This window comes from Gorilla gorilla, chromosome 10 (assembly GCF_029281585.2).
Source record: "Gorilla gorilla gorilla isolate KB3781 chromosome 10, NHGRI_mGorGor1-v2.1_pri, whole genome shotgun sequence".
NCBI lineage: Eukaryota > Metazoa > Chordata > Mammalia > Primates > Hominidae > Gorilla > Gorilla gorilla.
In genome coordinates, this window is record NC_073234.2 from 80,593,814 (window position 1) to 80,610,400 (window position 16,587).

Genomic DNA, 16,587 nt, shown 5'->3' on the forward strand with positions numbered 1-16,587 from the left:
GGCAGAGGTTGCAGTGAGCCGGGGTCGTATCATTGCACCACTCCAGCCTGGGCTACAGGGTGAGACTCTGTCTCCATCTCAAAAAAAAAAAAAAAAAAAACAACCCATGAAATGACAAAAGATATCAGTTATTTAGATGGTTAATAAGAGATATACTTTTATGGAGTTTAAATTTATGTATTAACTTTTAAGATAAGCATTTCTTTCAGTACTAGATGTATTTATTATATTGAGCCACATAATTGCAAGGAAGGAATGGAATGTTAATTTTTATCACTAGAGTATTTGAATTTGAGGCAAGCAAAGAAAATTCAGAATCCTGTAACTATAGCTTTGTAGGATTTTGTTTTGTTGCAGAAATATATGTTAGCGCAGAAAGATAAAACTGTTTATATTATATTCCACTTGATTAATGTTTTAATCTTCCTTCTGCAAATTTTAGATAATCTCACAGCAAATTTCAGAGCTTCTCATCATATTATTGGTATTGATGAAGAAAGAGATTAGACACTTGATCTGTATTTACTAGTTTGTTTCTACCACCAGCTTGCTTTCTGTCCCCAGGAATCTTTGTTTTGTACCTTTTATTCCTATTCTGCATTTGTAAACTGAGAATTTTGTAACATTGTTGTCAAATCTTTTATAAAAGATATGACCTTCAGGTGAGGGTTATTGTATTATATTATATTATATTACATATTAGCTGACATTTTCCAAAAGTTTGTTCTGTGCAATTTAAGTGCCTTGTTGTAAGGGAGAAGAAATTGGGGAAAAAAAGATGGGGGTGGAAGGGAGGACGCCAAAAAGCCTGGGAAATGTGATGGGTTTGATCAGGCAAAATCTATTTCAGTTATGGGAAGTCCTTGGTTCCTGCAAAGTAAGCTCCAGAAAGGTAGAAATTTTTGTCTGTTTAGTTCACTGTTACAATTCAGCAACTACAATTGTGTCTGTCACATAAGGTGTTCAATAAATATTTGTTGGATGAATGAATGCTTGTGAATAAGTAACATCATCTTATATATCAAAATAATGTCACATTACAAGTAATGTGATCTCTGCTCTTAAGGGATCTACATTCTGGTGAGAAAGATGGCCACCTCAGGTTCAAATTTTATTATCTATAGGATGAAAGGAGTTATATACTTGAAGGTTTGACGATTCTATATGAACACTTTCTCTTTTGTTTTACCGTTGAGGCAGGAAGTAGAAGAAGTGAGAAGCATTGCGCTTCTTTCGTCCCAGAATGTCAGACTGGATTCTCGGAATAGGATTTCAAGCAATGACAGTTCTTCTGAAGGATATTGAAGGAATGTGTAGATGTAATTAGTGGGAGGTGGTAGGAGTGGAGGATGAGAAGATGGGGGTAGGAGTGGACTGTGGGCACATGGGTTAGCAATAGATAGGTATGGTAGAGTGCAACCAAGCATGGGTTCAAGAGAGAAACAGAATGGACAAATAAACTAAAGGAGGAAGGCTGCAGACAAGAGAACCTGGCTGTTGTTAACCAGGTATGCAACCATGAGTAGTAACTTTTTTGGGCCCTGATTTCCTTTTGAGGGCTTTGGACTAGAAATTCATCATTTCCCAAATTATAGTCTGAGGAACACTAATTCTACTAACTTTCCTTTGTAAAATGGATCTCATCATGAAATTGAGAAACCCTACGTACTACCCTATTGCATAAATTCTAAGATGCACTGCTTTTACCATTTTACCATCTTGGTAATCTGGATGCAGCTTAAAAATCATTGTGACAAGAATGTATTATAGTTTGGCCACTTTCTCCCCGCCTTTTTAGTGGAGCATAAAATAATGGGGTATCAAATGACCACATATTTAATAGTGCACATCAGCATAAGAAAATCTCTGAGAAGGTCTTCAAGAAACCCATGTCACCTAGATTTGCCTAATCTGATTTGACAGTGGAACCTTTCCCTTCTCACTCTGCAAGAGGAATAACATGTTAGCATTTTTTTCAGAGCCAGTGTTTTAGAGAATGCATTTTGGGGAATGCTGGATCAGGTAATCTTATAGTCTTAAATCCAGAGAATTAATCAAATATTAGTTATAATAAAAGATTTGAATGTGAAACCCTAGAGAGGTAACATAGGATTCAGAGTAGCAATCTGAATTACTGAATTAATGTTTTTACTCTATCATTATTTATGTTTAAAATTTCACTGATTTATTAAGCAAATGTTATTGTTGCTGTTTTTAAACTAATTTCTAAGAAACATAGCCAAGATCATTATTTAGAAAACATCTTTTAGAAAGAAGATTTAAATAGCAGTAATTAAAGTGGAGAATTTAGTAAGTATTTAAATACAACATATATCCGTTTAGTCCTTCCTTTTTCTCAGCCACATTACTAGGTGCTGGGGATGCAAAGACGACTAAAATATGTGTGAGCACTGTCTCTCAAGAAGACATTGAATAATGTCTTCCCGTGTCAGGGCAAGACATGGCTTTTCTTGATAAATTTGAGTGAAAAAGTAAAGTAGATTTTTTTTTTCTCCAGAACTCCTCAGATTTTTCTGGAATATATAGATTCAGATTTAGCTGTTTGTTGAGTGGCAACTGAAGACTTGTTTTCTATGCCTTTTGCTTAATTAATTTATATTTGAAATTTGATTTGGGTGGTAATGTAATTTTGGAAATTTGCAAAGCTGAGTTTTTGACAATATATATTTTATTTTGTTTCTGGTGAAGTATACTCAATGTTACATTTAAATAAAATTTGCATGATAATCTAAGAGAGGGCTCCTTTCCTTCCTTTTTGTGGGTGGTTACCGCTCATCTCCCTAGCAGTCGGTGCTCCCAAAGGGGAGAAGGAGGATGAGAGAGCGAGCTATTTTTTGCAGATCTTTTTGATTGCATGTGAAATGTAGAATGGAAATGAGCCTGTCTGTTTTTAATTTTTTTTTATGGGCTATGATGTTCTAGTGAAGACCCATACTGGAAAAAAAAATTAAAAACAGGGAACTCCAAGTTTGTCAGACGTTTCACATGCAATCAGATAGAATTGAAGTAAAGTGACTTTCTCTTCCACTTTTGTCACTTGATGATGGCAGTGCCTTTAAAAATTCTCTTCTTATTTATACGCCTTGCAAGCAAGAAAATGCTCTTTGGATCAAGACATTTTAAAAATATTTCCCTAAACTCTAGGCTTTATGGTCCACATTAACACAAAAATTGTTGCTCTCAGTATTCGCATTAAATTTTGAAGAGTTGATAAGATACTCTTTAGTTTTTTTATGGTGCTTAAAGAATGCTAATAAAATGACTACTACACATGAATTCAACAATTAAAAATGTATAACACAAATGAAAGATAGAAAAGTAAAATGTGGCTTCTATCGTACAGTCATTCGGGTGAATTATTAATGAATGTTTCATCAGGATGAATGTAGTGCTAAACTTCTATTGTTTCCCAACAAGAAAATAATGTAGCTTCATGAATGAGATTTTACTATTAAGGTTAGAATTTTAAATGACGTTAATAACCTTTCAGTACTGTGAAAAATACATTTACTCCCCTTGACTTACAGTAAGAAAATGTTTGCACATTTTTCCCCTTAATTTTAAAACTGCCTTACTTCTCAGTTCCCCAATTTCTCCCTTTTCAAATCTGAGCCTAAATTTTATCCTGGTTTTTTTTTTGGTTTGTTAAATTAGCTGCTACTCTTACATGAAAGACTGCATACTTTTCATCAGGATAGGGTAATGACCACCTTGACTTGTGCACATTTGATCATACTATATCTATTGGGATGTCTAGATGTAGTTTTCTGTTTGGATCTTTTCTGGCACCCTGTGAATGCTGTTGGTATTAATTATTTGAGTTTTCTATATTTCATTTATAAGCAGATATGATTAAATCTAGGTGGGAAAAATTTTAAAGTGTTAACATCCTTTTTGTTAACTCTTTACACAAAACTTTGCACATACTTTTACTGTAAGACTGCACATTGTATAGATTGTTTTTCTTATCTTTCCTGCTAAAATATGTGTTCTCCTAGAGCAGGAACACTACCTTATTTATTTTTAACTTTCCAGTGCTCATCACAGTTCTTGATTCACTGTAGATGTTTAATAAATAGTTGTAGAAAGTATAAATTAATATTAGGCTCAACAGTTTTTATCTTCAAAGAATTTACAATGTGTTTGGCAAAATAAAGCAGAAATGAATGAAGATGTTTGAGAATAATTGCATAATACTGTATTTGCCCATTTAAGTAGTACCTTGCAGAGTAAATACACTAATACTAAAAGTGCTGATAGCGGTGAACTTATCAGGATGTGTAGCCTTGGAAGGAAAACTTGCTTGACAACGTCTTCTGAGTGTATTTATTCAAACCTTCAATATGAGAACCACACTGAAGGCCATTTTTATCATTCAACTATGCAGCACTAAAACATATGGTCTTGTTTAATTCAAGAAGTTTACAATGGTATGTTGCCTTGGCATGCTTATAATGTCCATTGATGTTAATTAGAACTCTGTGCATACATCTATAGAATATAATTGAAACTGATCTCGTGGAATTGTCTTACGTGAAGTAAAACAGCAAGAAGGCATTAAATGTGATTATTATTATGACATATAAAGATATGATTTTTCTTACATATAGAAAAGAACAAATCTTTACCTTAAGAAGAAACAATTATCTTTTTTCTGAGTCCTAGAACTCATAGATTTATTTTTGTGTGTGTTATGTTTAGGGCTTGGAGAACAGATGAAATTAAACTGAAACAAAATGTAAAAATTAAGAATGTTTTTTAAAAATAGAACAGGTACTAATTTTATACTTTCTTTGGTTATGGATGTTTCCTGCCATGGCCAGAAGATTACTCTGAAGGGGAGAGTTACTGGAGTGTTTCAGAAGGGAAACAGCATTGTTTGGCCAAAGGGTTTTTTGTTCTCTAGGCTCATCCAAAATTCATCACCAGAAACAGCCATTAAGTATCCTCTCAGATATAACTCCAAGTTGAGAAGGATGATCTATAGTCTAAAAAGGATGACTTTAAGTGGACAAAGCAAATTAGCAGAACCTGCACTCTGATCATACGTTGAAAGTTCAGCCAGAAAAATACTTTCCGAGAGCTATTTTGAGGGTAGTACTTTGCTAAATGGATATTCACTAAACTTTCTCTTGGAAGTAACAAAGGTAATGCTAAACAATGCCTGTATTAAGATACATAGTTGTAAATTTCCTGGTTTAAAAGCATATTTCTTATATATTTAAATTGTTGCTTATCTATTCATATTCAGGTTTTAGCACTTTCACTGAGGTTACCTGTCTCTGTCTCTGCCACTGGAATATGAACTTGTTAGTGTTTTCATCTCTTGCATAGGGCATTCCTGCCATGTGTTCGGAAAGCTCTTCCTTCAGAGATCAGCACAGACACCTTCCTCTCCTCCTTCAGGGCTTTGCTCAAATATCACCTCAGTGAGACTTCTTTGGCCACTCTATTTAAGATTATAATCCTTATTCCTTTCACTCCCAGTCCTCCAGTTTTCCTTTTTCCTTCCTGAATACTTACCACCTTCTAAGAGACTATATAATTTACTTACTTATTTTCATTGTAGTTTGTCTGTCTTCCCTTACTCCTGCTGGAATGGGAGCTCCAGGAAAGTAGATCTAAGTACTTAGATCTATTTAGTACTCCAGGATAGTATCCTAAGTACTTAGAATAGTGCCAGCAGATAATAGGTACTCAATAAATAATTATTGAACTAATGTATATATCTTACTTAGCATAGTGTCTGACACTTTGTAAACACTCAACATTTTTGATGACTTAAACAATTTAAGAAAAAATCTTGGATCAGTGGTCCTCAAAGTAAACCCTGCAGCTCTAGTTTTGTGGAAACCAGAGGACTGAAGCAAAAGTGTCCTGACATCTTAGACTGTATGTTAATCTCAGGAATGTTTTTCCTATATATGTCTACTTTGAGAGAAAAATCAGAATTAGGTATGGTTCTACAAATATAGGAGCTTTTCTTCCCCCATGCTTTGTAGGTTTGTCTTATCTTAAAGCCTTTATTGAATTACTAGAATGCAAACAAACAAAAAATGATAGTTATGGTATATATTTTATATTTTATTCTAAAAAATGGACTAAATTTGGCTTTTCCAAATGGCCAATTATTTAGAAATTCGAACACTATACTATGCCTGAAGTAAAAATTTGCTTAGTTTTCCAGTGACAAACTAATAACCAGCCAAATTTACAGTGAAAAATAAAGTATACCACCTTTAAATATAGCAGCAAGGTATTTCAACATGAACTTTACTGTTTTTTTCTTTTTTTTTTTATTATACTTTAAGTTTTAGGGTACATGTGCACATTGTGCAGGTTAGTTACATATGTATACATGTGCCATTCTGGTGCGATGAAATTGGAAACCATCATTCTCAGTAAACTATCGCAAGAACTTTACTGTTTTAACCTACTAAACTCAAAGCAAAACAAGACATTCTTATCTCTTATTCATTTATTATCTTGGGAAAATATTTAATAGTTTCATTTTTTCTGATTCTAGAACCAAAATTAAAGTTATGGGATCCTTAGGTTTTGTTGTGTTTTGATTTTTCACACCGAAATATAAAATTTATGACTTAAAAGTACTCTAAGATTTAGGTAACAGATCTAATTTACTTCTTAACAGGAAGTTAAAAAGCCTTTCAACGTTTCATAGACTTTGTGAGAATCCTGTATGAAACTTGTCACTGACCCTATGTTGAAGGAGTAAATACAGGGAAAAGAGACATTGGCTAATAGATAAATGTATGTAACTTTTCTGATGTACTGAGGTGATTATTACTTTTTCCCTCTTATTATTTTGTTAGTTTTTAAGCTGAAAGTTATTGTATAGTTAGAGAAGAAAGAAGAAAGGTTGTTACATAATTTTTCCTGACAAAATATGATGACTGGCTGGGTGTGGTGGCTCACACCTGTAATCCCAGCACTTTGGGAGTTTGAGGCGGGCAGGTCACCTGAGGTCAGGAGTTCGCGACCTGGCCATCATGTCGAAACCCCATCTCTACCAAAAATACAAAAATTACCCGGGTGTGGTGGTGGGCGTCTGTAATCCCAACCACTCTGGAGGCTGAGGCTGAGGCAGGAGAATCGCTTGAATCCGAAATGCAGGGGTTGCAGTGAGCTGAACTCACACCACTGGACTCCAGCCTGGGTGACAGAGCAAGACTCCATCTCAAAAAAAAAAAAAAAAAAAAAGAAGAAGAAAGAAAATATAACAACTATGAGTTTTGCAGTCAGACAGCCCTGGGTTTGAGTTGATAAGTCTACTTGCTGTTTGTCCTTAATAAGGTATGTTATAACCTCTCCACGCCTCAGTTTCTGTATCTGTAAAATGGGCATGACAGCCACGTTCTAGAATTATTGAGAGGATTAAATGTATTTATGTGAAAGTGCCTAGACATGTGCCTGGCATGTAGGAGGACTCAAATTTTAGTTTTATTTTCTTCCTTCATTTCCCACTTTAATCATAAAAACAAGATAAGGTGTGAGGAAAATACTGTTCCCAGGGAATTATTATAGAAAAAGAATTACCAATAAAAGATTGCTGCACACTAAATACTGGACCTGGCTATCTTTTAAAATGCAATTTTAACCTCAGAATTCACTGTAATCAAAATGAAGTAAGTGCTAATGGCTGTGATCCTTATAGCAGATCTTTGAGGGTGGCAACACGTAGCAAAGGTGACTTGCTTCAGGTCACGTGGCTGGGAAGCAGGCAGAGCCACAAAGCAAACTGTTACTGTACGTTTATTTGTACTAATAGCAAGAGCTTCATACTGGGGCTTCGAAACAATACTGGCCTTGAGGCAACAACACAGGACAAGCTTCGCTATAGAAAGAGACTTTGGACATATTTCAATAAATAAAATATCCTTGGACTAGGTTCAAGATGGAACTGATCTATCCCAAAGTTACTCTGTAGGGAACGGTGTTATGATTAGATACCAAAATGACAATATTATCTCCTCAAATATGTACTTGTGTTACATGTGTGTACACACACACTCACTTGTGCCTTCAAAAGACACTATTAAACATTTAAATAAAGGGAAAAATCTTTCCCAAACATACTTCTAAGCCAATTTAGAGGTCATTGAACAGATGTCATATAATACTAATGTTAAATTACCCTGTGTAATAAGAAAATTACAGTACCTAAGTGAAGATAGTAAAGGGAAACCATCCAATGAATTACTCTAGAATTTCAAAATGAAATGATTTTTTCAAGATTAACAATGGCACCATATGACTTTAGAAAAGTGAGTCTGATAGGGAGAAGGGAAATAAGAGAAAAGTGAAGCTTTTCTGTGTTTATATATACCAATATTTGGATCTGATGATAGAAGGGCTAATGTAATAGTATAGCTTTAAATTGTCCAGGAAGTATATTATTATTATTAAATGGTGTGGCAAGATATTTATTAAAATCTGACCAACTTCTCATTGAATTGTTTAATGTAAAATCACAACAGTTGTTTCTAGTCTACATATATTTCCTTTTGGTATTAGATATACTTTGAAAACCTAATTATTTTGAGAATATAGTATAACCAAAGAATGAAAATGTACAAAGTTTGACAACTTTAAATAATCACTAGTATTTCTTAAAGGACAAACCTCACTTACAGTTAGGAAACAATATTTATACTTAAGGTTGAAAAGCCAGGATGTAGAAAAATTTTGCTAATTTGGAAGATAACCTTTAAGTGCACCAAAACCAAATAATTTGTAGGCTATGACATAGGGCACATTCCTACAAAATTTGTGTGAATACTGCTTTAGTGGTTCTTGAAAGACAAACAAAGAAAGCTGGAATGAAATCTTTATTCCCCTCCCAAATAAGACGGAGACTAACAAAGGAGTACAGCAGCACTCTTTCAAGGCTTGCCATTAAAACGAGGTCTCTGTAGCACAGTTAATGAGATGTTTCATAGTGGAAAACAATCTGTTTTTAAGAATGTTTAGATCAAAAGTAGTTTCTAATCTATGAAATAAAGTCTCTTCAATACCCTTCATTCACTAGTAAAGCTTTTATGTTTGTATTATTTGCTTCAATCAGATGTTTTCAATTTTACCTTTTCTTCTTGTACAAATACTTGACATGGTTCATCAATACTGACCAACAGTTTTATTCTCTTTGGAAAAGAGAGATTCATGAGAGAGGGAGAATGAAAAAGAGAGAAACATCTTTGCCTAAATGATTTGCAAGCATCTGTGCTTTAAGCTACTTTTTATGAACACTCCTTAGTAAATGACTCAAGGTAAAAAAGCAGAAAAGCATCCAATGTTAGGAAATTGCAATCCAATACCATGTAATTTAAACCTGCAGTTGCTTCTCTTGTACTAAATGACATACAGATGGGTAGCTTAGTTCTCTCAACTTTGGGAATACAATTGGTCTTTTTGTATGAATGAACGTATATTAACAAAAATATTTTGGATAGAATTGTTTGATTTTAATTGTACATATTTTAATTATGCCATTGAAAAGAATAATTTTAACCAAGTCATTTTGTCATGTTAAGTTTGCATTTAATGATTTTGTGACAGTATTAACTAAGATACAACCCTTCCAACAAACACATGAGAATAAAATAATTTTTAAGAAGTCTGTACTAAATTAAGCAGAAACTCACCTATCACTGTTGACTGATTATTTAAGAAAGAGCCACTTTGCATTCAAGCTATTGAGAGGCTTGTTCTGATAGGACAGACATTTCTCAGGGAAACATTTCTACCTAACCGTTGATAACAGCAAAAATACAAGTAGTAGGTATTTGGATAAAGCCTAGGATAAGACGGGGTCCAGTGAGATGAGAGATCAACATGCCGTTAGTGAAATGCCTGCTGTGCCTGTGGATCTTTCCAGGCCAGGGAAGGGCTGAAGTATTTGTGGAAGGTCAGCAGAGGTGCTGTCTGACAACCTGCAGGCCCACTCCAAGGTGTTTCTTGCTCTTTGGCTCTGGCTTGCTCTTTTGCTGCCTCCATTTTCTCTTGTGGAGAATCAACCGCTCTATCTTGGTGGCCCGGATTCTGCAAGCTGATATCCTTCTTCAACACCACAGTCAGGGTAACCGGCTAGACAATATTTTCCTAGTTTAAGGTTAGCGATCTCATACTATGACATTAGGTACCTTGAACGTAAAAAAAACGGGAAGTATTTCCACTCCTAATCATATTTCTTTATATTTCAAAAGAAGTTGTGTTTAGTATTTAGGAAACTAAGCAAGCTTTCTTCTAGTAACTTCAAAACATGGCAAGAACTCTCTACATTTAGGACCATCTGCAGGCTTCTTTCCCACTGTGATGGATGGCAAAGAAAAGCAATTTTACTGCAGTGAGTAATGGCTACCCTGTCCTGGAGTTATATTTCTTTTCAGTCACTTGCTCATGTAAAATAAAATACTACATATAAACAGGTGTTGTCTGAACATTTTACTGCAGGCTGTATAGGTTGAAATAAAAGCTGCCATTGTTATTAGAATCACATTAGAAATATTTCACCATTCAAATACAGTTAATCAGTAAAGTCTTCCTAGATATGCTTTGCAAAAAGAAAATGTAGGTTTCTAAAAATATTCACATTTCCTTTTTTCTTTGTCTTTCTCCCTTTCTGTTTTTCCCACTCTTTCTTTGGAACTTCTTGAATCTGCATTAGTGAAAATGCCTTCTCCTGTAGTTTATTGAAAGTTTCTTGCTGCCCATTTAACATGGTAAGATACAGTCTTTGAAGAGATATACAGAATCTTTATACTTTGAAGGAGTATACAGAATCTAGTGAAGTTTCTGATGGAATCATGGAGAACGTAATTCCTGGTCATAGAAAAATATATTTTTAGGGCTCAAAAATAGGATGGTAGTTAAATCATCCACAATGGAAATGGAATTTTGATGGTTTCAGGCTATTCTACTAAGTTGCAAAATTATTGCAGACTTACGGTTTAACATAATATGCCCATCATTTTATATATACAGTATAAATGTTTGTAAATTGACTTATGCTTTTGAATTTATTTGAAAAAAAAGGGTTTCAGGATACTGGGAGTTATAAAGCATGTACCTTGTGAATAATCAGTGAGTTTTTAGTATCACATGCTAGAGACTGGCTGTAGCATATTGTCACTGCTCCAGTGGAATCATCTGAATCTTAAGAAACATTCATTTTAAACGTAGAGAAATAATCAGCTGCAGTTCAGGTAAGCATTTCCAGTGCATTAGAGACTGGTCTGGTCATTGACAAGTGACTGCAGAGGCTGTGCTGTGGCGGTCAGCCAAAGCAATTATTTAGGATTCAAGCTAAAAAGGCTTCTTCTCCCATATCCTCTCTCTTTTCAGGGTCGTGTAGGGATAAAAAGAACTGTAAGGTGGTCTTTTCCCAGCAGGAACTGAGGAAGCGGCTAACACCCCTGCAGTACCATGTCACTCAGGAGAAAGGGACCGAAAGGTAAGGTGAGCTTTAATAAAAAGTCATTAAGAGCTAGATTTCTTCTCCCCCTGCCCTCTGCAGTCCTCTTCCTTGCCAATTAATTTAAAGCATTCTATACTTACTTGCTAAAGTCTACGAATTAGTATCCTTGAAAAGGTTAAAATGGTGTTGTTTAGGTTAAGACTAAGTTTTATTTGTTCTTTTCTCCATTTAATGAATACTGCATATCTGATATAAAGTCACAAAGCTTTTGTTAAGGGCCTGTTTTTAGTTTACTACAAAATGTGTGGAAGTAACAGCGATTTAGGTACATTTTTTGGGAAGACATCACAGTAAGCAAAACCATGAGGGACTGGCACTATGCCAGGATGCTGAAATTTTGAAGGTGGCCATTGTAAGTATAGACGTTTTGGCTGCAAAAAGAAGGTAGCATAATTTAGTTCTTTTCTACCCAACTCCAATTTCTTTTTGAAGCACATGTGGAGAAAGTATTTATTGGCTCATTTGTGGTTGGAATGTCAAAAATTTTCAATAACTGCCCTCACATGGCTTTGGTCCTTGGAAGTTCGCCCTAAGTCCTGAAAAAAGAGTTTGTTCACTTCCAAGACTGTTTTTAGTGAATAAAGCCTCTCTCAGCTGATTCCAGCTCAAAGGTAACTTGCCAAGGTCCGACGACTTTGTTGTCTAATTTATACCATGGAGCTTGGCGTAAGACCGTAGCTTACCTCTGATCCAAATTTATTAATGATGTAACTTCTTGTTTTCATTCATGAACTGAAAGAGCTCTCTACTACACGTGGGATCCCTGTTAACAGGCAACACTCTCTTCCTGTCACAGTATCTACTGTTTACTGAATTTACCAAATGTTGAATCTCTGACGAAGTCCAACCTTAGCATACAATGAGCTAGCAGTGGACTTCAGTCTCAGCTTGCGAGGATTTCTATCCGTTCTGTTGTGTACATGACTAGCAAAGTGATTTAATGCACACAAACAACCAGAGATTAGGTCATTCTTAAAAATTCTGTTTATAAAAAATTTGGACCTCATAAAGAGGGTGAAAGGATAATAAAAACAAGCTGCAGAGCACATAGACTTTTTGTTGGGCTAGCACAGCTGATTTGTATTAGCTGAATGACCTCCTAGCCTTTAAGATTGTTAACTTAGAAAAATATTCCCTTAAAGCTGCAATATTCCTTTTCAAACCAAAAAATAAGACTCCTTCCACTTGTAGTCTTGGACCCTTCTGCATTTTCTGGTATATACTCTTGCACACTGTAAAGTAGCAAAATCTTATGTAATGTTCTTTCTGTGAATCTAAACTACAGGCTTTTTTTTTTAATAGAAAAAAATCTTTTTCTAAGCATTACATAACTAGATGGCTTTATTTTTTTATGTAACGCACTAGTTTGGAGTAGTTGTATGCACATTTTATTATATAGATTTGAAATATATCAGTAAAGTTCAGATTTCCATATGTTTGGTTTGTTTTCATTCTAGGACAAAAAGCCCTTGAAAGATTTATTAGAGAAATATATTTTAAGCAAATACATTCTGTAAGAAATAATGCTAACTTTAATTTTTTAAATGATCTGTTTATTTATCAGTGCCTTTGAAGGAGAATACACACATCACAAAGATCCTGGAATATATAAATGTGTTGTTTGTGGAACTCCATTGTTTAAGTAAGTATGTTGAAAACCTATAGGTATGGCTGTATCATAGATGGCAGCAAACTAGTTATTGCTTTTTCATCTTAGAATCTTTCCATTGCTGAATTTTCTTCTGTTTGTTTTTCTATTTCCATTTACCCCCAACGAAACAAAAGTAATTATTGATTTCATGGTAAATTACCAGTGTGACAGACTGGCTGATTTTGCACTACTTGGATCTTTAAAATACCCAACATTAACTTGTTCATGTCAGTAACCATGGTGCTTAGCAGGGCTATGAAAGAGATTTTGGCAAGCATAGAAATGTTTATGCATTTACTGATTTTTTAAATCTTCAAATGACGGCCTTAAATATTTATTGGAACATAGTGAAAAGTTCTTCATGTATATACTTCACATTGAATAAAATCCACCAAGTAGATTATACTTTTGCAATGAAGGGAAATACCTGTATTGAGTGTAACATGGGAACATACCTTTACATAGGTAAGCAAATTATGTAATATGAGGTTAACAGTTTTTGCATAGATTCAAAATCTTTATTTTAAAGATCTCAACAGTTTACCATAAAATAGGCAGCACACTGGACTTTCTGACTAAAATAGTTCATTCAGATAGTGTATTCTGGAGATTATGGATGTTATTCAAGAAAGAGAAATCTTTACCAAAAACTTATTTATCTAGGTGGAGAAAATTCTAGAAGCCCTATGCTTCCCATGGGTTGCTGACTTGGGGGAATAAAAAGACAGAAACCTTAATTGGGAGTAAATGTCATTGGCTGGGTGTGGTGGCCCAGTCCTGCAATCCCAGCACTTTGGGAGGCCAAGATGGGTGCATCACTTGAGGTCAGGAGTTCGAGATTAGCCTGGCCAACATGGTGAAACCCCATCTCTACTAAAAATACAAAAATTAGATAGGTGTGGTGGTGTGCGCCTGTAGTCCCAGCTACTCGGGAGGCTGAGGCAGGAGAATCACTTGAACCCAGGAGGCGGAGGTTGCAGTCAGCCAAGTGTGCCACTGCACTCAAGCCTGGGCGACAGAGTAAGATTCCGTCTCAAAAAAAAAAAAAGTAAATGTCATTTATTTAAAATAGAATTACAGAGTTTCTTAGGGGAAATAAATAAACAAGGATCTGATACTTGTAGCTAAAACACACTTAATATCTCTCCATAAATGTTTCTCTTTTAAAAAACCAGCATTTACTGATTTTCCAGAAATAACAGGAAACAGTGGTTTCCTTGAAATTAAAAAAATGTTTCTTACATTGCACAAACCTTATTGAATATTACCATTGGTTGAGAATCTGTTCTGAATTCTTACTTATTCCTTCTGTTAAAAAACCGACCCTTCAAATTGTCACCCATTTCCTCTCAGAAAACACACTCCTTCTATAATGTTTCAACACCTTTAGCTTATGTCATAATAGTTGATGTAACACTTAAGATAGTTGCTGAGCCATGTTAAACTTGTTAATATCCCAAATGGTAAAAACTGGCCACATCCCCTTTACTTTTTGATTCAGATTCTCCATCCCCTTCCCTATCATGTGATTCACTAAAGTATGGGATCTAAAGAAAACTTACTGTTTTAAATAAGAAACAGAACCAGTGTAAATGAAGGATTTAACCCTTGTGAGATTTTTGAGTCACAAATCCTAAAAGCAAGACCCTTATCCAAACATAGATGCTAGTGGGAGTCAGGTTTCACATTTGATGTGTTATTGCCTCTATTTCATCTACTTCTGTGCTTACAAGGAGAGCTTTTATTTTCCACATTTATAAGGAATGTGATTTAATACTTTCATTCTACTTTTTTCTTCTTTTAATTGTTTGCTTCTTTTTTACTTGTTTTCTTGTCTATTTTGGGAAAAAATTCCTTGCTGTATCCTTCACTGGAGAATGTAGTCGAGTAGCTCATTGGTCTAGTGCCAACTTCTGTATGTGTACTTTCCTGAAACTGATATGTCTGAGAGTCTGTGGTTGGCTGCGTCTTCCTCCCATCTCCTCTATCATGACCACCCTTTTCCCACTTCACAAAAGATGACATACCTTTCACCCAGCCCAAATCTTACTATGTATTGCCCTGGGGTACAATCTCCAGGGCATCAAACAAAATGACAGTTCGGCAACTTTAAAGAGACTCGAAAGCAAGGTTAAAAAAGTGTTGGTAAAAAATAGTGAAATCGTATTTCACCTTGGCAAGGCTCCTGGCACAGCACAGTCCACCTCCCTGTCTGCCTGCTTGTCTGTCTCTCCATCTGCTGACTGTCCATTCATTTTCTACTAGCCTACTTAAATGAGAAGGCTGCCATGAGAACATGTATTCATATCTTTATTCAAATGAACAAAAACGAAATAATTGGAAGTCTTTTTTTCGGACACAGAATACATCCGATTTGGTTGATTAATTTGACAGTGAGGACTGGCTTTGTAAATTATATGGTGGACTTCATCTGCTCAGTGATCTAAATATGTATCTCTAAGGTTTTGTCAAATCTACATTTTACGTATGTGTAAAGTACACAAAACACCAGAAAATTAATCTTCTGCAATTTAAAAAATTTCTGATAAGACATTTTAACTTAATTTAAATATATGAGGAAGCATGTATCAGTCAGCACCCAGTCAGGACACAGAATACACAGTATTTTGAACAGTAAGGTTTACAGAATTATGAACTGTAAGAGAGGATTGTGGTAATAAGGGATTGGGTAGTAAGAAATGAAAAGAAATTCTAAAGAATACAGGAATAGCAGACATAAGAAACAATCATGACTCCTAGGAACTGAGATAGATGGCCCTAGGAATCCTCTGCACCCCTCCGTACACACAGGGCTGAGGGCTAGACCTTGCTGGAGAGGGCATGGCTGTAGCCACTAAACAGCAGAGAAGTTGTTATGGTGCCATGATGGTGCAACTTGCTGGAGCTTTCCTGAAATCTGAAATTTGCTGGAAATTTACCCTCTGGGATGCTGGGGAAAGCTGTTTGCAGGGCATCTCAGTGGAGGCGCTCCACTACCAAACCATCTGAGCGGAGCGCCAGGGGAAGCTGCTAGCCGCTGGGTGCTGCTCATCGCTGTGCACAGAAAGCAGCACCTGGCACTGAAGAAGCCACTCATGTAGCTGGAAAGCAGAGTATGCTACCTAAGCTGGATGCAGAAGGAGCTGTGTGCTCTGCAGGAGTTGGTTGCTGGAAAAGCTGCATACACGGGAGGAGATGGGTGCAGGAGAGTCCAGTCACATAACGGGAGCCTGGCACTAGAGAAGCTGCCCACATTGCAAAAGCCTGGAAGCAGAGAAACTGCATGGGCTGTGGGATCTGGATGTGAAATATGCTGCAAGCACTAGAGGAGCTTGTTAAGCAAGCATCCTGAAACCAGAAAGGAAAGGGCTTTTGCTCCTGGAGTCTGTCTCCTGTGCCCTCAGCTGGCAAAGTTAGACCT

General features: G+C 35.7%; 1 protein-coding gene across 3 annotated transcripts in view; it reads left to right on the plus strand.

Moving 5' to 3' along the window:
• Positions 1 to 16,587, plus strand: part of MSRB3 (methionine sulfoxide reductase B3) — a 184,551-nt gene that overhangs the window by 37,130 nt on the left and 130,834 nt on the right. For all 3 annotated transcript variants that reach the window (XM_031000968.3, XM_055358470.2, XM_055358469.2), the window contains 2 exons: positions 11,383 to 11,491; positions 13,080 to 13,157. In XM_031000968.3, the coding sequence (XP_030856828.2) occupies positions 11,383 to 11,491; positions 13,080 to 13,157 (187 nt within the window). The remainder of the gene's footprint in view (positions 1 to 11,382; positions 11,492 to 13,079; positions 13,158 to 16,587) is intronic.